The sequence below is a fragment of the Nomascus leucogenys genome, chromosome 5 (genome assembly GCF_006542625.1).
Source record: "Nomascus leucogenys isolate Asia chromosome 5, Asia_NLE_v1, whole genome shotgun sequence".
NCBI classification, from domain to species: domain Eukaryota; kingdom Metazoa; phylum Chordata; class Mammalia; order Primates; family Hylobatidae; genus Nomascus; species Nomascus leucogenys.
Window position 1 is genome coordinate 19,592,524 of NC_044385.1, and position 17,678 is coordinate 19,610,201.

General features: G+C 50.9%; 1 protein-coding gene across 1 annotated transcript; it reads right to left on the reverse strand.

Moving 5' to 3' along the window:
• Positions 1–256: 256 nt before the first annotated feature.
• On the reverse strand, positions 257–8,155 carry RNF187 (ring finger protein 187). Its single transcript, XM_030812727.1, has 4 exons — positions 7,333–8,155; positions 6,174–6,266; positions 1,947–2,168; positions 257–1,347 (listed from the first exon to the last, which is right to left on the reverse strand). Exons 1-4 carry the CDS (start codon positions 7,393–7,395, stop codon positions 1,345–1,347), a joined length of 381 nt encoding a protein of 126 aa, XP_030668587.1. The 5' UTR covers positions 7,396–8,155; the 3' UTR covers positions 257–1,344.
• Between the last annotated feature and the right edge of the window lie 9,523 nt (positions 8,156–17,678).

A 17,678-nucleotide genomic window follows, 5' to 3' on the forward strand; every position in this document is an offset into this window, starting at 1 on the left:
GATGTCTCCTCATAGTCATTCCCACCCATGGACCCCACGCTGCTCCTCGCTTCTCCAACCCCTGCCCTGCTATGTTGGGGTGGAGTCCCATCTCCCCCCAGGCCCCAAGGAAAGGGTTCTACACCCATCTCAATGGTCCCAATCAAAGTCCTCCTCACCATGCTTTAGCAAGTGTCACAAAGAATTTTCCTTTGACACTGGAGGGTGGCCAGGGCAGAGAGAAGAGGCCAGGTGGACACATGGAGACGAAGCAAACGAGCTGACACAAACCCACTTTATTCAGCATTGAGCCAGCCCACGCGCTGGGCAGGTCAAACTCACAGACATCGCACCAAAGGCCGGGGACTCGGAAGGGCTGAAAGGCTTCATCTGGAAATGGGCACCGCTCACAAGCCCAGCTATCCCCGAATCTCAACATCTGTCTGCATCTATGTCCCCGACTTTGCAATCCTGTCCCCAGTGCTGAGTTTCTGTCGACTAATTTATCTACACACAACAATGCTGCAGGCAACTGAGCTACTGCTACGAGCTTTGCAAAATTCAACTACTAAAGGAAATGAGAGGAGAGAAAGAGCCAGAGAGAACAGCAAGATGAGACACCATGGCAGGGCCTGGAGATGCTAAATGGGGTTAGCCACCTGCCAGCCCCCTCACCCAGGGAAACAGAGAAAGAGGGTTCCTTCTGCGGAGGCAGGTGGAGCACAGGGAGGGCTCCTGGGAGGCACAGGAGTGGGGTGGGGGCCAGGAAGGGGGAGGTGGACAGAGCGACGAGGATAAGGCTGGGCGGGGCCCATGCCCACCTCAAGAGGAGGGCCACCTCCTCAGAAGACATCAAGGTGCAATCTAGTCTTCCTTTCTCTCCCTGAAGACCTGAGTTCCAGCCTTCACCGAGCCTCATGTGCGTTCTTCTTTCTGGATGCTAACCCCAAATCTGACACTCAATGGTGCACCACAGGTACCTGCCAAGGATCTGTGGGCCCGCATGGAAGGTGCAGGGTCTGGGTCCCTGGATGACGAGGTGAGGGGCAGATGGGTGACCAGGGAAGGGCATGGCCCAGAGCTGCCGAAACTCATGGAGGATAGGCTGTGGCCAGGACTTCAGGAAGGGATGGGCACAGGTGGGAAGGGTCCTTAGGTCCAGCCTCTACTGGGAGGTGTTTGCAGCCCCCAAAACACGCCTCGGGGTGAAGGATAAATGGACATTGTCGAAACACGCAACTATGTAGACGGACCCAAGGCCAGGAGCCTGCCACGCTTCCCTGGCAGCCACACGCTGACACTTCCCATGGAGATGAGGATCCATCCTCCTTCCTCCAGCTCTGGGACTGCCGTGGGTTGGCGCCATCACTGCATGGGAGGGGAGAGGGAAAGACAGAGAGACAAAAAGAGAAAGAGACACACAGAGGCAGAGACAGAGGCAAAAGGAGAGAGCGAAAAAGAGAGAGAGCGCCTATGAGACAGTGCACGAGGTACTGTCCTGTGCACAACAAACCCAGGGCCTGGCCCAGACTTCCGTCTCCCCAGGACCAAAGCCTTGTCACCTATGGCTGGCACAGGCAACTGAATGGTTCAGGGCCATTTGGGTTGCTGCAGGGTCTGGGGTTCAGGCCAGGCCCTGGGCAGAGGCAGACGAAAAGCCCTGGGGCTGGGTTTCTTGGCTGCTTCTGCCTTCAGGACCCCAAGGCAAGGCAGGAGCCTTCCATGCTCAGGCACTCAGGATGCCAAGTGCCCTCCTCTGTGAAGGTCAGGGACACCTCAGACCCTCCTCAACTTAAAACCCCTTCCCATCGCCTTCCCTGACCACCCACCCACTCCCGAAATTCAGCCCTGCAAGGCCACGGCAATGGGAGTCAGGCTGGGCTTTTAAGCCTTGACCTCGGGCAATGGCCCCCCAATGGCTCGCTGCTGCCTGCATCCACCCTGGCCACCCAGCGGGGCTCCCGCACCTGCAGCAGCATGCTGAGGCCCAGGTTGCGGTGCTTCTTCTCTAGCTCCGACACCGCCTGTAGCAGTGACCTGAACCGCTCAGTGGGGTCAGCCAGCTCGTCCTCAGGGAGCCCCTCCTCCTTCTCAGCCTCCTGCAGGAAGTGCTCCTCCTCCTCCACAAAGAACGCCCGCAGCTTCTTGTAGTCGGTCAGTGCCTTCTTCCTACGGTCCATCACGTGTCCCTGCAGACAGGTGGCAGGAAAAGACCTGTGTACTCACCCACCCTCCCCAGGGGAAGGGGAACCTGTTTGCTCTTGAAGGAGTTAAGAACATGTCACTCCAAAACATGCTGCTCAGGCACATCGACTATTAGGCCAGGAGCGGTGGCTCACGCTTGTAATCCCAGCACTCTGGGAGGCCAAGGTGGGCGGATCACAAGGTCAGGAGTTCAAGACCAGCCTGACCAACATGGTGAAACCCCGTCTCTACTAAAAATACAAAAATGAGCCAGGCGTGCTGGCACGCCTGTAATCCCAGCTATTCGGAGGCTGAGGCAGGTGAATCACTTGAACCCGGGAGGCGGAGGTTGCAGTGAGCCAAGTTCATGCTACTGCACTCCGGCCTGGGCGACAGAGCGAGATTCCACATCAAAAAAAAAAAAAAGCCAGGCATGGGGGCTCACGCCTATAATCCCAGCACTTTGGGAGGCTGAGGCAGGCGGAACATGAGGTCAAGAGATCAATACCATCCTGGCCAACCTGGTGAAACCCAGTCTCTACTAAAAATACAAAAATTAGCTGGGCATGGTGGCACACGCCTGTAGTCCCAGCTACTTGGGAGGCTGAGGCAGGAGAATCGCTTGAACCTGGTAAGCGGAGGTTGCAGTGAGCCAAGATCGCGCCACTGCACTCCAGCCTGGCGACAGAGCAAGACTCTGTCTCAAAAAAAAAAAAAAAAAAAAAAAAAAAAAAACAGAAGAGACCAGGCACAGTGCCTCATGCCTGTAATCACAGTACTTTGGGAGGCTGAGGCGGGAGGATTGCTTGAGCACAGGAGTTCAAGACTAGCCTGGGCAAAATCTGTCTCTACTAAAAATCAAAAACATTAGCCAGGCATAGTGGTGCACACCTGTGGTCCCAGCAACTCGGGAGGCTGAGTTAAGACGATCGCTTGAGCCCAGGAGGTTGAGGCTGCAGTGATTTATGATCATACCACTGCACTCCAGCCTGGACCAACAGAGCAAGGCCTTGTTTTAAAAAAAATCAAAAAACAGTGCAAGATCACCCTGACCTTCATTCTGCTTCTTAAAAGCAAATGAAATTCCCAGGTGAAAGACGCCCTCCTCATATCAAATAAAATTATTTTATCATCAAGGACAACAGGAAGTCAAGGCCGACAGAATTTGGTACAGACCTTGTGAAAATAACTCTTTCAAGTGTCCCCACATCATGTAGTTGCTTTTTTACAAGTGGCTAGTCTTTGTCGAAGTCAGTATATAAGTGATTTAATTTTGCCACTTTGAGTCTTCATTTCATTATAAGGGAGGCTGTGCTGTATAAAACTTGTGTTAAATTAATATGCCTGGCTGGACACGGTGGCTCACGCCTGTAATCCCAGCACTTCGGGAGGCCGAGGTGGTTGGATCACTTGAGGTCAGGAGTTCAAGACCAGCCTGGCCAACATGGTGAAACCCCATCTCCACTAAAAATAGAAGATTTAAAAATACTCAGGAGGCTGAGGCAGGAGAACCACTTGAACCAAGGAGGCGGAGGATGCAGTGAGGCAAGATGGCGCCACTGCACTAGCCTGGGTGACAGAGCAAGACTCCATCTCAAAAAAAAAAAAAAAAATCCTATGTTTTTTCTCCCATTAATCTATCTCCCTTTTTTTTTTTTGAGATAAGGGCCTCACTCTGTCACCCAGGTTGGAGTGCAGTGGTGCCATCATAGCTCATTGCAGCCTCAACCTCTTGGGCTTAAGTGATCCTCCCCCCTCAGCCTCCCAAGTAGCTGGGACCACAGATGCACCACCACACCTGGCTAATTTCTTAATTTTTGTACAGATGGGGGTCTCACTATGTTACCCAGGCTGGTCTTGAACTCCTAGCCTCAAGCAATCCTCCTACCTCAGCCTCCCAAGTTGCTGGGATTACAGGCATGAACCACCCTGCACCTGGCCCTGTTAGTTTAGCTTATGTCAGTTTAATTCTCCAGCCCAGCCTGAGGCCCTAAAAGGGGAGAAGTAGAGTTCTTTCTCCCCTACACTGCAGTGCTCAGCTGCACATGAAGACTGTCCCTCTCCCATGGCCAAGGAGACAGTAAATCCTTGAGTGGCCCTGCTAGGTCTAGAGCCTGTCAGGCACATGACTGTCAGGGCAGGACACACACCCATCTTGCCAGCAACTGTCCCTGCTGTGCCCACACCAGAACTCCAATGGCTGAAAACCATCCCATCAGCCTTCAACAAATAGCATTCACACTTGCCACTCGTCAGCTGGTTTTCAGCCAACCCCTAACCTTGCAAACAGGAGAGCAGAGCAGGATGCTACTCTGATTTTACTCAGTCATGGATGGCTTCCGCCTGGCCCTGGGCCACACAGGGCAGGTGACAGCCATAGTCATGAGAGGCCAAGGCTTTTGTTGCTGAGAGATAATGCAAATGACAGCTGGGTGTCTGCTGGTTGGCTGATGCGACACGCTGCAAACTCCCTCCTTTGAATTTAGGTGGCTTCTCTCATCCCAGCATCTAAGCCACCAACGCCCAAAACAGGACAGATTGAAAGCTCCAACCTGCTAAAATCTGTGGGCAAAACAAGTCCCTTGGGGGCAACACAGGGTTACTGCAAACTTAGAGGTCCCCAAAGCCTTCCAGCCTCACTTGCACTGGGCAGTGTTGACCGCTCACAAGGCAAGGAGAAGTTCAGAGCAGCCCCCAAGGGCAGTGTGGAGTGCCAGGGGTCTGACTGGCATCAGGGACCCCATGTGTAACCTGTCACTGTCTGAGGGAGGCCTGCACCTCAGGCCTGTGGATAGCAGGCAAGGGCTTGGCAGCACCAGGAGCACAGAGCCCACCTCAGCCTCAAGCTGGGGTAAAAACACAGGCCTCAGCCTCGAGGTGCAGCCAATTACCCAAGAGCTGCTGCACCTGTGAAAAGCACGCGCTGTCTTTCAGGTTAAAAGGAGGAGGTAGGAATTTATGAAACCCAGAGAAAATGGCACACAGATTTTTACTACACATGAGGAAGAAGTCACCAAATAGAGTTTAAACGACTGAAAAGCTTTACTGGTGAGTAATGTAAAAGAATCTAGTGGGATGTCCCCTTGGGATATAATGCTGTGGAAGGCACCCAAGGAAAGTAACGCTGCTGTGGTCTGAACGTCTGTGTCCTCCCCAAATCCCCATGCTGAAATCTTCGTCCCTAAGGTGATAGTGTTAGGAGGCAGGACCCTTGGCAGGTGATGAGGTTGTGAGGGTGGAACTCTCAAGAACAGAATCAGTGTCCTTATACAAAGGACCCCAGAGACACCCTCACTTCTTCCACCATGTGAGGACACAGTGAGAAGTCACCATCTATGAACCAGGAAGCGCCCTCACCAGACAGGGAATCTGCCAGTTCCTTGATCTTGGACTTCTAGTCTCTAAAAAATAATGAGCAACTCTCAGATCAGAACAAGAGGACCACAGAAAATTACAGATGTGTTCTAAAAAGAAAAAAAAAAAATTAGCACTTTGGGAGGCCAAGGCAGGAGAATCGCTTAAGGCCAGGAGTTCGAGACCTGCTTGGGCAACACAGTAAGACCCCCTCATCTTTAGAAAAGCATTTTAAAATTAACCAGGTGTGGTAGCACATGCCTATAGTCCCAGAGGCTGAGGTGGGAGGATTGCCTGAGGCCAGCTGGAGCTGCAGTGAGCTACAATCATGCCATTGCACTTCAGCCTGGGTAATGAAGTGAAACTCTGTCTCTTGGAAAAAAAAAAAAAAAAAGAGTAAGTCTGATGCTGCCATCACCTACAGGTAAAATGTGAGGAGAAATAGAGGCTTCCACTGGCTTTGGCTAGATTCTATTTGAGAAATACAAACAAAACCTAGAAAAATACCCTGAAGCTCACTGAAGTCCAGAGGCCCCTCCTCCAACCAACCAGCTGAGCAGTTCAGAGGCCTGGCCCACTTGGCCTGGTGGTCCCTTTGTCTAAAACCCTGAGCCCACGGTCCCCTCATTCCAGGCTGCCCCAGGCCCCCCACTTGCCTTCCACACTGCAGCTGCTGACTCTGCCTGGCCATGCAGGTCCCGGGCGTCATTCAAGTCCTTTCTCATGATTTCCACAGACCCCTTGTTCTCCTGGAAAGAGAGGAAGGTCACCAGGGGTGGGCAGAAGGTCTGGGTCCCCCAAACCAGCCCAGTTCTGAGGGACATCACCCCAGCTGACTGCACACAGTCTGACCATCCTAGAGATAACCTCGAAGCCCTGTTGTCTAGGGCAGGAACGCACAGGCAGTCAAAAGGTTTCTTGGGCTTCACACCTATTCAGGAGGATCTGGGTGCTGGGGCCAAGGGGACTGTCTAGGTGGATTTAGGAGTTCTGTGTCTGTAAGTGGGCCTGCTCAGTGTGAGTTCGGTCTGTACCAAAGGCCTGCACAGCCTGCCCTACACCCTGCCCTGCCTGAGCCGGATGGGGGTCGCTCTGCACGGTGGCAGGAGCCCCCAATACAGGAGGAGCGCCCAGGGACACAGTCTGGCTGGCTTCCCCTCCCCTGTATTCAAGAGCAGGACCCCAGGCTGGCTGTTGTCTCCTACTCTGTGTCCCACAACCAACCCGCCATGGGCAAGGCTCCACACTCCCGGACCCGCTGATGCCAGACTCTCACAGCGGGTTTCTGAAAGATGGGAAAGGGGATAGGGGGTGCAGGTGAGGGCTGGGTGGCCCCGGGGAGCAGATGAGAAGGTGGGCCAGGCCTGTGGACACAGTGGAATACGGAGGGGCAAGAGGCGTGATGTCTCCCCCAAGGGAACAGTGAGTGGGGGAGTCAATCTGTGGGAACTAGAGGGAGTCTATGAGGGTGAGAAAGGGCACAGCTAGTGGTGGGACCACAAAGATGGGCGCTGGTGGGGGAAGGACTTCGTAGAAGGTAGGGGGTGGGGAGATAAGGCACCGCCCAGCAGGGGACACCAAGATGGGGACGGGGACCAGACTCCGGAGAGACGCAGGAAATAAGGGGAGGCAAGCCGCAGGAGGGAGGGGCCCAGCACACGCTGGAGCGGGGACCCGTGGCGGTGAGGGGAGGGGGACAATCCGGGGTCAGCGACGGTGGAGACGGGAAGGGCCCGGGGCTCAGGGGGACCGGGGCGGGGGAGGAGAGGCGCAGGGCACCGTCCGGGGCGGGGCACGGGACCCCACGGCGCGCACCTTGCCGCGCAGCGCCTTCCTCCAGCGCGGCTCCCACTCGGGCGGCTCGGGGCCCGCAGCCATGCGGCAGGCGGCGCAGAGAGGGCCGGCGTCGGCGCGGCACAGCAGCTGGAGCGCGGCCTCGCTGGCCGGGCCGTCGCGCGCGGGCGCCGCGGCCGCCTCCTCGAGCGCCAGAAGGCGGCGGCTGAGCGGGGGCCGGCCGGGCTCCACGGCGCGCTGCCAGCAGTCGTCCGCGCACTCGGGGCACGGGAAGGGCCCGTCCTCCTCGGCCCAGAAGCGCACCACGCACGCCCGACAGAAGCGGTGGCCGCAGTCGGCGCGCACCGGTTCCCGGGGCGCGCGCTGGCACAGGGCGCAGGCGGCCTCGGCGGGGCCCGCAGGGAGCGCCAGGGCTGCGGGCGGCGGGGCCGGCAACGGCGCGGGAGCGGCTGGGGAGGGCCGGAGACCTAGGCGGCCGGCGACCTGACGGAGACCAGCACCAGGACGACGACGCCAACGCCGGGGACGCGCACGGGGCGGGGTCGGGGACGCTCACGGGGCGGGGTCCGGACTGCGGAGCGCTTCGCCGACGAGATCCTGGCAGCGGTGTGCTGCAGCCGGAGGTCCTGGCCGCGCTGCGCTCCACAGACAAGATCCTGGCAGCAGTGTACTGCATCCTTAGGTCCTGGCCGCGGTGGGCTCCTCCGCCCGGATCCTAGCAGCGGTGCGCTCCTCCGCCTTGGTTTTGGCAACTATGCTCTCCACCGGCAAGGTCCTGGCAGCGGCGCACGTCACCCCCGCAAGTCCTGGCAGCTGCGCGCTTCACTCTCCTGCCTGCGGACCCGCCCAAGTCGTATCCTGAAATCTTACTGGGACTGTCCCTTCCTACATCAGTAACTCCTGCGAAAGAGGGAAACAAAGTTTTATTTTTACTTGAAGGTTCCATTTTTAAAAGGTTGTTTTTGTAAGCTGCTAGGATCTAAGCTGCGCGTACCTCCGCGGTAGCTCGCCCGCGAGGGCTAGGGACGGGGCGGGAAGTGGCCTGCGGGCGGGGCGGGAAGTGTCATGCGGGCTGGGCGGGAAGTGGCCTGCGTGGGCCTCCTCCTCTGCTCTCATCCTGCACGGACTCGCCCTGCGTGGGCACGCCCTGCGTGCACGGGCCTGTCCGCGTGGACGTGCCCTGTGTGCACCCTTCCTTAAGGGACCTGCCCTTGAATGGGCCCTCCGGACGTGGACAGTCGTTGTATACGTCCACCCTGCGTGGGATCTCCCTTCGTGGACCCATCCCGCGGAGCCTCTTCTCGCGCAGCCCCCTTCTGGCCCCCTGGGAAGCTACCCTGGTTGTCCGCTGTTTCCTGGCTTGGGGGAGCTCTCATTGATTCTGTGATGATGCATGACAGAAGAGCATTTGTTAGCTTTTTTTTTTTTTTTTTTTTTTTTTTTGAGACAACCTCGCTCTGTTGCCAGGCTTGAGCGCAGTGGCGCGATCTCGGCTCACTGCAACCTCCGCGTCCCGGGTTCAAGCGATTCTCCTGCCTCAGCCTCCCGAGTAGCCGGTATTACAGGCGCCCGCCACGACGCCCGGCTAATTTTTGTATTTTTAGTAGAGACGGGGTTTCACCATGTTGGCCAGGCTGGTCTCGAACTCCTGACCTCGTAATCCGCCCGCCTCTGCCTCCCAAAGTGCTGGGATTACAGGCGTGAGCCACTGCGCCTGGCCGTTAGCTTTTCTTTAAAAAATAAATTTAAAGGAAAGAAATAAGGCTTTGGGAAGAGCAATCTTGTGTTTTTGTTTTTTAATTATTTTGAAAACAAGCAAGCATGGTTAAAAAAAGACTGCAAGTTTTGCATTTTAAAAAATCAATCTGGGCCGGGCGCCGTGGCTCACGCCTCTAATCCCAGCACTTTGGGAGGCTGAGGCGAGCGGATCATAAGGTCAAGAGATGCGACCATCCTGGTGAAACCCCGTCTCTACTAAAAATACACAAATTAGCCGGGCGTGGTGGCGCGTGCCTGTAATCTCAGCTACTCAGGAGGCTGAGGCAGGAGAATCACTTGAACCAGGGAGTCGGAGGTTGCTGTGAGCCAAGATCGTGCCACTGCACTCTAACCTGGCGACAGAGCGAGACTCTGTCTTAAAAAACAAAAACAACAAAAAAAAAACTTTTTTAAAATCTGTATTCCAAACAAGCGCAGGATCTAATGAGGTATTTTTGTCTTTGTGAAGATTTTTTTAATCGACTTGGAAATGCGCTAGATGCCCGTGGGAAACATGAATAGTAAACCGAGGTTATTTCTGTGTAGTAAAGATTAGAAGGCTTCCAGCCGAGCCTTGCTGATTTGTTGAGTCAACTAGGAACTTGCTGGAGAGAAAAGTAAAAAATATAAAAAATGAGCAAACTTCATAATGAACTAATCTTGTGAATGACATTTTAGCCACAAATATACAAAGAGTTTATAAAATTTGGTAAGGAAAAGCATGATGGAAAATACACCTTGTCGGATTTTTCAAATCACAGAAAAAAAACACACAAATGATTGAACACACGTGAGAAAAAAGTGTACACTCTGCCCAGTTAAGAAAGAGGAAAATAAAACAAGACTCTCTTTCTTTCCACTATTAAGTAAGCAGACAAAAAAAAAAAAGCAACTTGGCTGGGAGCCATGGCTCAGGCCTGTAAACACAGCACTTTGGGAGGCCGAGGCAGGTGAATCATCTGAGGTCAGGAGTTCAAGACCAGCCTGGCCAACATAGTGAAACCCTATCTCTACTAAAAATACAAAAATTAGGCTGGATGTGGTGGCGCACGCCTGTAATCCCAGCACCTTGGGAGGCTGAGGCAGGTGGATCACAAGGTCAAGAGATCGAGACCATCCTGGCCAACATGGTGAAACCCCGTCTCTACTAAAAATACAAACATTAGTTGGGCATGGTGGTGCACCCCTGTAGTCCCAGCTACTTGAGAGGCTGAGGCAGGAGAATAGCTTGAACCAGGAGACGGAGGTTGCAGTGAGCCGAGATCATGCCACTACACTCCAACCTGGCGACAGAGCGAGACTCCCTCTGTCTAAAAAAAAAAAAAAATACAAAAATTAGCCAGGCATGGTGGCACATGCCTGTAATCACAGCTATTTGGGTGGCTGAGGCAGGAGAATCACTTGAACCTGGGCAGTGGAGGTTGCAGTGAGCCGAGATCGCACCACTGCACTCAAGCCTGGGCAACAGAGTGAAACTCCATCTCAAAAAAAAAAAAAAACCACTTGATTCTGTGAATACTGCTTCTTGGAATCCACGTAGCAGTATCAACTAAGGATTTTCTGATTGGAATTCCTTTTCTTAGAAAACAAACTATAAAAATAACAAAATGAAAATAATAAAAATTGGGTTGTAAAAAATTGGGCTGTTTTGTTTTGTTTAGAAATGTGGCTGGGAGAAGTGGCTCATGCCTGTAATCCCAGCACTTTGGGAGGCTGAGGTGAGTGGATAGCTTGAGCCCAGGAGTTCAACACCAGCCTGGGCAACATGGCAAGAACCTGTCTGTACAGAAAATTTTTAAAATTTAGCTGGGCGTGGTGGCACGCACCTGTGGACCAACTACTTGGGAGGCTGAGGTGGGAGGATCACCTGAGCACAGGAGACTGAGCCTGTAGTGAGACATGATCATGCCACTGCACTCCAGCCTGGGCGATGGGAGAATTTTTTAAGACCCTGTTTTAAAAAAAAGAAAGAGAGAGAGAGAGAGGTGGGGGCAGGGGGTGGGGGAGAGAAGGAAGGAATGGAGGGAGGGAGGAAGGAAGGAAGAAAGGGAAAGAAGGAGAAGAAAGGAAGGAAAGAAAAGGAAGGAAGGAAGGAGAAAAAGAAGGAAGGAAAGAAAGAGGAAGGGAGGGAGGGAGGAAGGGAGAGGAAGAAAGAGAAGAAAGAAAGAGAAATGTATGTCATATCACTATTCATTTTGGAGAAAAAAAAAAAAAACCTTGAAGGTCCAATACTGGGGGCATGGCTTAGCAAATGGTAGCAGCCATGAACTTGCACATGTGTGCATTAGAGACTTTTGGAGGTAGACACTGGCAAAGATTGTTGCCTGAAAGCCTCTCTCCCTTACCACCAGCAGAATCCACATTGTGTGGTGCCAGCGTCCCCACTTCCCAAGACAGGGTGGCTGGTGTAGGTGCCAAGGGGGAACACTTGGTCCTCTCAAATTTTGATGAAAAATTGCAAAAGGCTGTTCGCGGTGGCTCACGCCTGTAATCCCAGCACTTTGGGAGGCCGAGGCTGGCAGATCACAAGGTCAGGAGATGGAGACCATCCTGGCCAACATAGTGAAACCCCATCTCTACTGAAAATACAAAAATTAGCCAGCCATGATGCTGCATGCCTATAGTCCCAGCTACTCGGGAGGCTGAGGCAGGAGAATCGCTTGAACCCAGGAGACGGAGGCTACAGTGAGCCGAGATAGTGCCACTGCACTCCAGCCTGGGTGACACAGCGAGACTCTGTCTCAAAAAAAAAAAAAAAAAAAAGAAAGAAGGAAAAATTGCAAAAGGCAGATCAATTGGAGAAAAGGCAGACATATTTATTTACTGTGTCTACACAAACCTAAAGATATGGGGGAAATCGTCCTTTTTTTTTTTTTTTTTTTTGAGATGGAGTCTTGCCCTGTCACCCAGGCTGGAGTGCAGTGGCGTGATCTCGGCTCACTGCAACCCCCGCCTCCTGGGTTCAAGTGATTCTCCTGCCTCAGCCTACCGAGTAGCTGGACTACAGGTGCATGCCATACCGCCTAAGTTTTTGTATTTTTAGTAGAAACGGGGTTTCCCCATGTTAGCCAGGATGGTCTTGATCTCCTGACCTTGTGATCCGCCCACTTCGGCCTCCCAAAGTGCTGGGATTAGAGGCATGAGCCAAGATATGAGGGAAATCCCAAGATATGAGGGAAATCGTCCATTTTTATGCTTAGGTTCCACAAGGTATGGACAGCCATGCAGAAATAGAATTGGGCAAATGGGGTTGGATCTAATGAGAAGAGCCTGAGTGGGGACACCCAGCCAGGCCTGTCTGTCTAGATTCTTGTGGCCTCTCTGAGCAGCCTGCCTGCCTGCCTGCCTGCCTGCCTGCCTGCCTGCCTGCCTGCCTTCCTTCCTTCCTTCCTTCCTTCCTTCCTTCCTTCCTTCCATCCAGGACCCTCTCTGGAGTGAGGGTCTTAAGATCTACAGTCTAACAAGGTAGGTCAGATCATTTCTTCATGGCCGGGTTTTACACAGAAAGGCAGAAAGAAAATTAGAGTCATATTTTTTAGGTGTTATGACTGGCTTTGTGTTCTGGTTTCTATGACTCACCTTGAGGAAGAGGGATTCTAGTTTCTATGGCCAGACAGGGGAGAACGAGGGGCTAGAGACAGGAGGGCCAGAGAAGTTGAGAGAAAACTTTTTGCTTCTGAGGCTGCTTAGGATGCCCTCATTTTGGGTCTCGTTTTCTGAGCCACCTGGCACTTCTCCATCCAGCCTCCCTCCTCTTTACCCTCCAGATTAGAGACTGAGCCTGATGCCGTTTGAGCACTCAGTTGGGTGGGGAAAGAGTACTCCTCCTTCCTCATTTGCCTCTTGAACTGTTTGGAACACTGAAGGCTCTCACTTTCTGATCAGAGACAGGATCAAAGTGGGCAGTGGGTTTTTTGTTTGTTTGTTTGATTGTTTTTTCTCAGCATGACATCTATAGACTCCACAAAGACAGAAGAGCATTGACGAGTGTTGGATGTCTCTGGGCTCTTGAATTCCCATCGCATTGGCATCAAAGAACTAAATAAGACACTGTTGCGCTACAAAACGGTGCTGGATGCTAAACCATCATCTTCTCAGAATAATAGTTTCACTGATTAATGTAAAATGTTTGGGGATTTCACTGGCAACCACAAAAGCATGTGAATATTTTCTCTAAGAGTGCGATGAAGTCTTTTTGTGTGTGTGTGAGATGGAGTCTAACTCTGTCCCCCAGGCTGGGGTGCAGTGGCACAATCTCAGCTCACTGCAACTTCTGCCTCCTGGGCTCAAGCAGTTCTCTTGTCTCAGCCTCCCAAGTAGCTGGGACTAAAGGCGCCTGCCACCACGCCCAGCTAACTTTTGTATTTTTAGTAGAGACAGGCTTTCACCTTGTTGATCAGGCTGGTCTTGGACTCCTGACCTCAGGTGATGCACCCGCCTTGGCCTCCCAAAATGTTGGGATTACAGGCGTGAGCCACTGCTCCTGGCCAGTCTTTGTTTTTTTAAGGCAGCAGAAACAACCAAAAAATGGATGACTAGAAGAGAGGTAAACGATTCTAATTATAGGAAATTTTTGAGACAGTCTTACTCTGTCACGCAGGCTGGAGTACAGTGGCATGATCTCGGCTCACTGCAACCTCCACCTCCCGGGCTCAAGCGATTCTCCTGCCTCAGCCTCCCTGGTAGTTGAGACTATAGGCACATACCACCATGCCTGGATAATTTTTGTATTTTTAGTAGAGATGGGGTTTCACCATGTTGGGCAGGCTGGTCTCGAACCCGTGACCTCATGTGATCCACCCGCCTCAGCCTACCAAAATGCTGGGATTACAGTTGAGAGCCACCACACCCAGCCTTAATTACAGGAAATTTTAGTCCCACATTTACCTTGTATATTTGACGTGTCTTTTGTTATGTGTATTTTATGGCATTGCGGGTTACCGTATTTAAAATTGTAGTCTCACAAATCAGAGTGTACAAAAATGAATGTTGAAGAGGCCATAAGCTGTGTATTTAAAAGAAATATGGGAGATGCAAGGATGTTTGGATAGGAAGATATGACTTGGGAAATCTCATGTCCGGCACACGGAAAAGGAATCTGAAGTAATTCATTTTCATTGCTACTAAAAGGCAGAAATACAACTAAGAAATACAACTTCCTACGTGGTATGAAATCACTCTCCTCTTCTGCCTGAGAAAATTGTCAGAATAGAAATGGAGTCACGAATGTTCACAAAACCCTGACCAATAGGATTGGAGAAGTCCTGAAGAGAAGATTGTCCGGCTTGCATGCCTGATTAAAAAAAAAAAGAGAGAGACTGCAAAAACCACAGCCTTGCTCAGAGGCCATCGCCAGGGTACACAAAAAAGACTTTTGAAAGGACATCTCCCCAGTAACCTCCTGTTTAACTTCGGACTGGTGTCACCCTTGTTATTGATATTTCTAACCACAGATAATTATTTCAAAGCAATTATGTAATTCTTCTTATTTTTTCCTTTAAAAACCTTTGTCTTCCTTTACCTCTCTGAATACCCACTTAGTTTTTACTGTGGCACATGTATTCCCATTGCAATGCTTTATTCCCAAATAAATTTCTTTTAGAGAGCTTGTCTTGGTTTATTTCAGTTGACACCAAATTTTCTATGTGTAAGTGAAAAAAAGTTAGGGGGCAATCATACAGTGTCAAAATGGAGAGATGTCATCCAGAAGGTTCAGTCCAGTCCCTGTGTCTTACTAAGAGACTAAGCATGTTAACACACACACACACACACTCCAACCTGCTGAAAATAAAGTCTCTTTTTAAACATTTCTGTCTACATTGTTCTGCTGTCAGAATTGCACTGGAGGACACCCAGCTGGTGTCCACTGGGGAATCTGCAGAGTTGCTTGCTTGGTGTGTGGGAAAACACTCCTGCTAACATCTGGTGGCAGAAGGGTCATGTTGAGTGGAGAGTTGGAAAAAAACATGTCCATTGATTTTTCCTGTATGTCTTGAGTTGCAGGGGATGGAAACCCCTTTCCTTTAAGCAAGGAAAATGGGTTTAACAGGCAAGGTACTTGGAAGTGTGTGTGTGTGTGTGTGTGTGTGTGTATGTGTGTACATAAAAGGGGGCCCACACAGGCTGGTGATAAAGGTGGACTCTGAGCTAAGATGTATGCGTTTTAACTAGAGCCTTGTGCCTGCGTAGAGTAGCATGCAATAAATGATACCTGAGCAGTTCTGTACCTACACCAGATCTGTTTGGAGGGCACAACTCATGCTGCATGTTTCAACCACAGTCAAATAAATAAATACAATTCAAAATGTCTTCTTGGCTCTTCAATCTCACATGCATTTAGGCAATCCCACCCTTGCCTCACTAAAATGAGTGCCCACTGATGACCACAACCTTATGCAACATGGTTCTCAAATCGAGGACACATCGCAAATGGGCTGATGGCATCAACTCCCATAAGCCTCTGTGCGCTGCTTTGATGTGTCAGGAGCGTTAGGTTGCAGGTGACAGGACCTAACTGCAGATGGCTGTAAATGACAATGGAGGAGGTTGGCCTGTGGCTCCTGAGACTGCAAGTGCAGCCTGCTACTGTCAGGCAGTGTGAGCCCTGGGAGCCTGGGGATATCCCAGGACACACACTTCTTCCTCCATCCCCTTCCTCCTGGTTGGTCCCCCTACAGCCCCAGGCAATTGTCTCCTCAAGGCCCACTGGCCAGGTCGGGCTTCCATTGACAGCCACTCCAGCCCAGCAAATCAGAGCTCCCCTCCTCCAAATGTCCAGGGTGGGTGTTGGGCCCAGCACTGATGCCATTATCATGACCAGGGAAGGCCCTGAGGACCCAGTGGTCAGACCTCCCATCAAGGGCTGGACCAGCTCCAGCCAGAGAAAGAGGATGCATTCCAGCAGGGCCCAAGCCCAGAGCCACACACCAGCTAGGGGCCAAGGGAGAAAAGGAAGGAAATGATGAAGGGGCCTGATTGAAAAAAAAAAAAAAACAACCACAGCCTTGCACAGATGCCATCGCCACCATAGACAAAAATGAGGGACTGTGGTCACCTGCAGGGCCAGAGACAGCATGGGTGCACTGGGCTACCATCCATACCTCAACAGCCAGGAGCCCTGGCCTCTCTCACTGCAACCCTCCACACAGGCAGAGATAACGTTCACAAAATTAACTGCTATACTTAAAGATGGTGAATATTAAGCTAACTGTATTATCCAATATTATGGATAGGCTTTGTATAATTTTTAAACCTTTCAACTTAAAAACTCATGTCAAAACCAATTACTCAATGTTTCATTTTAAATGCAATTGTAATGGTAATCTTTTCAATATTTCAGATGTCAAAATTGCTCAAAAAATTAGGATTCTAAAAATCTAAATATACCTGTGAAAGGAAAATAAATCTTGGGGCCCCAAAGTCGCTTGGCTAAAGAGAAAAGTCAAGCTGGGAACTGCTTAGGGCCAACCTGCCTCCCATTCTATTTAAAGTCACCCCTCTGCTCACTGAAATAGATGCATATCTAATTGCCTCCTTTGGAAAGGCAAATCAGAAACTCAAAAGAATGCAACCGTTTGTGTTTCACCTATTTGTGACCAGGAAGGCCCCTCCCCACTTTGAATCTTTCTGCCTTTGCTTCAGGTTTTCCTGCCTTTCCAGACTGAACCAATGTACTTACGTATATTGATTGATGTCTCACGTCTCCCTAAAATGCATAAAACCAAGCTGTGCCCCGATCACCTTGACCACTTGTCGTCAGGACTTCCTGAGGCTGTGTCATGGGTGCCTGTCCTCAACCTTGGCAAAATAAACTTTCTAAATTAACTGAGACCTGTCTCAAATTTTCAGAGTTCAAATACCTAAGGTATTTCTATTTTATTTACTTACTTAAGAGATGCGTTCTCGGTGTCCTTTAGTTCAGTCTAATCCTTATGCCTATCAAAAGACAAAATTACAACAAATTTAGAGACATAATGGTTTTTGAAATTATTATTATTATTATTATTTTGAGACAGGGCTTTCCTCTTGCTCTGTTGCCCAGGCTAGAGTTCAATGGTGCAATGAGGGCTCACTGCACCCTCCACCTCCCTGGCTCAAGCAATCCTCCCACCTCAATCTCCCAAGTAGCAGAGACTACAGGTGTGTGCCATCAAGCCTGGCTAAGTTTTAAAATTTTTTGTAGAGAAAAGGTTTCACCATGTTGCCCAGGCTTGTCTCAAACTCCTGGGCTCAAGTGATCCTCCCACCTCAGTCTTCTAAAGTGCTGGCACTACAGGCATGAACCACCATGCCTGGCCTAGAAGCTAAGATATTTCTAAACTGAAAGTAATAATAATAATAGGTATTATTATTATTATTCTAAGCCTTTGATTCACTATATATAATTCTAAAGCAATTCCATAATCCTGACCCAAGCAAATTTGGTTTTCTCTCCCAGGGCCCTGAAGTGAATGAATGATAATCTCTGTTCAGATCCCATCACTTGGTTCCCAGCTTGAACCGGGATGTTGACGAAAATATGGACTGGAGCACAAAAGGGCCTTGCTTGTCTTGCACACCATTCAGACATAAGTTAAAGCTCTGTGGTTTCTTCCATCTAAAACTTGCAA